A 2500-nucleotide genomic window follows, 5' to 3' on the forward strand; every position below is an offset into this window, starting at 1 on the left:
AAGGTACTTGCTGGCGATGACGAGTCCAGCTCATGATCAGGTCGTGGTGAATTACACACACACACACACACACACACACACACACACATACACACACACATAAACAAACATACACACTAACCTCCCACCTCCCACCCACCCCACACAGCCACATCTTCAACCACACATGCGATAAAGAACACACTCCTTACCTTGGCCAGATCGAAGGTGCGTCTGTCCGCGAAGTACTGGAAGTCCTGCACGAGGATGGTCTTGATGAGCTGCGGGTTGCCCACGAAGAGACCGGGCTTCAAGAAGTCGTAGAAGCCGCAGTAGTCACGGCCGTTGTAGTCGTAGTATAGCTCATCAAAGAACTGGAGATTGAGAGCAAGGGAGAGAGATCAATAAGGATGGCAAGGAAGGGAATGAGAGAGAGGGAAAGATGGCAAGGGAAGTAACGACAATGGAAGTGGTAAAAACTGAAGGGAAGGAAGAAGGAAAAGGAGAGGAAGGGTAGGAAAAAGAATAAAGAGAGATAAAGGAAAAACAAGGGAAAGAAATGGAAAGGAAGGGAGAGGAGAAAAAGAAAGGGAAGTGAAAGGAAGAGTAGGGAGAGGAATGAATGAAAGAAAAGAATGATTTTTTTTTTTTGTCGAGGAAAGGAATTGTGGACGAGGCACAGAAAAAAAAAGAGAGAGAGAGAGAGAGAGAGAGAGAGAGAGAGAGAGAGAGAGAGAGAGAGAGAGAGAGAGAGAGAGAGAGAGATGCTGTAGAAGACTCAATAATAGGAGGAGGAGTAGGAGGTGGAGGAGGAGGAGGGGAGGGGAATGAATTTGAACGGGAAGATTAGAGGTATGAAGGAGGAGGAGAAGAAGGAGGAGGAGGAGGAGGAGGAGGAGGAGGAGGAGGAGGAGGAGGGGAGGTGGAGGCGTTACATTATCTTGGTCCTTAAACAGCCTAAGATTACTCAACAACGTTTTTTTTTTTTTTGTCAAAACATCAGCAGGGACAGCGTCGTAACAGTAACACCAACAGTAACGAACGACTACAAAAACGGCAGAAAGCAACGAGAACAATATATTTTCATCATCATTAACATCATTATCATCACCATCATCATCATCATCACCACCATCATCGTTGTTATCATACTCAAAATTGCGAAAATAATAATGATAATAATGTTGATAGTGATGATGATTGAAATAATGACATTAATAATACATAATGATTGATAATGATGATGATGAAGATGATAATAATGCTAATAATAATAATAATAATGATAATAATAATAATAATAATAATAATAATAATAATAATAATAATAATAACTGATATAAAAACTTCAGTTTCTCGAGTGGATTCCCAAGATGAGTGATAAACCCATTACATGATGAACAGATAGCAAGGGAAGAGGCAGAGGAGGAGGAGGAGGAGAAGGAGGAGGAGGCTGAGGAGGCGGAGGAGGCGGAGGAGGAGAAGGGAGATATGGATAATGGAGGTGGAGAAAGGATAAGAAACAGATCTATCTATTATCTTGTCCGTGATAATACTGATAACCTCCTCTCCCTCCCCTGCCCCCCCCCTTCCTCCTCGTTGCCTCCTTCCTCCTCCCTTCCCCCCTCCCTACCTCCCTCTCATTTCCATCCCACCTCCTTTCTCAACCTCCTTTTCTCTCTCTCGTGAGTGCTTGCTCCTCCTTGTGTTATCTTCTGTCTCAAAGATATCGGCAGGCTAGAGTAGCAAAGGTTACGCAAGTAGTAGCAGTAGTAGTATTGTCTGTTTCATTCCGTCTGTCCACCAACAAAGCGGGAATTTTTATAGATGTAGCACCTGCGCATTTCTAGTTCGGGAAAACATGAAAATCAACTGTTGTGATAGACATTCAAGCTTATTTTTCAATAATATATTTGAATGTTTATGTATACAATACACAATTCAGTCATTTGCATCGATAATCTAACATACAAGCACACGAAAAGACAAGTTTGTATCAAATATGAAATAACATAGTCACATCATGCTCGAACGATCTATGTTTTTTTCAAATTCATTGATTGATAGCTCATTTCAGGTATATTAAAAGACATCTGGCTCTGCAAGTGCATATAAAGCATATCTTAATTATTTACTGCATGTAAATAATGGTTGATATTCGAAATAACATGAAACAATAAATAACAATTGTTAAATGCGAAGCTAGGCTATTTAAAATATTAGGCTACCCGTTCTGTTTACATGCAACACATCAAAATTCTTTATGTATAGACACTTGCAGAGGTGGCTGTCACTTTATGTGTCTGAATGAGATGAACTATGGGTAACTGAAAGGCTATGAATCCTTCGAGTATAATCAGACTATACTATTTGATATACAAATTGTTCTTTCGTGTGCTTGTATGGTAGATTATGGATGCAAATCGGCATGTTTGCGATTCATATAAAAGACCTGAGTTTTTTTTTGTATATACAAAAATACAAATATGTCACTGAAAATATAAAGTTGATCTTCACGCAA

The 2500-nt window shown here is 40.2% G+C and overlaps 2 protein-coding genes across 2 annotated transcripts in view; one reads left to right on the plus strand and one right to left on the minus strand.

Annotated features, from left to right (window-relative positions):
- Positions 1–2500, plus strand: part of LOC127008110 (uncharacterized) — a 159708-nt gene that overhangs the window by 34091 nt on the left and 123117 nt on the right. The window lies entirely within an intron of this gene.
- Positions 1–2500, minus strand: part of LOC127008107 (cytochrome P450 6k1-like) — a 34932-nt gene that overhangs the window by 29006 nt on the left and 3426 nt on the right. The window contains exon 3 of the mRNA XM_050879711.1: positions 192–353. Coding sequence (XP_050735668.1) covers positions 192–353 — 162 coding nt within the window. The remainder of the gene's footprint in view (positions 1–191; positions 354–2500) is intronic.

This window comes from Eriocheir sinensis, chromosome 37 (assembly GCF_024679095.1).
Source record: "Eriocheir sinensis breed Jianghai 21 chromosome 37, ASM2467909v1, whole genome shotgun sequence".
NCBI classification, from domain to species: domain Eukaryota; kingdom Metazoa; phylum Arthropoda; class Malacostraca; order Decapoda; family Varunidae; genus Eriocheir; species Eriocheir sinensis.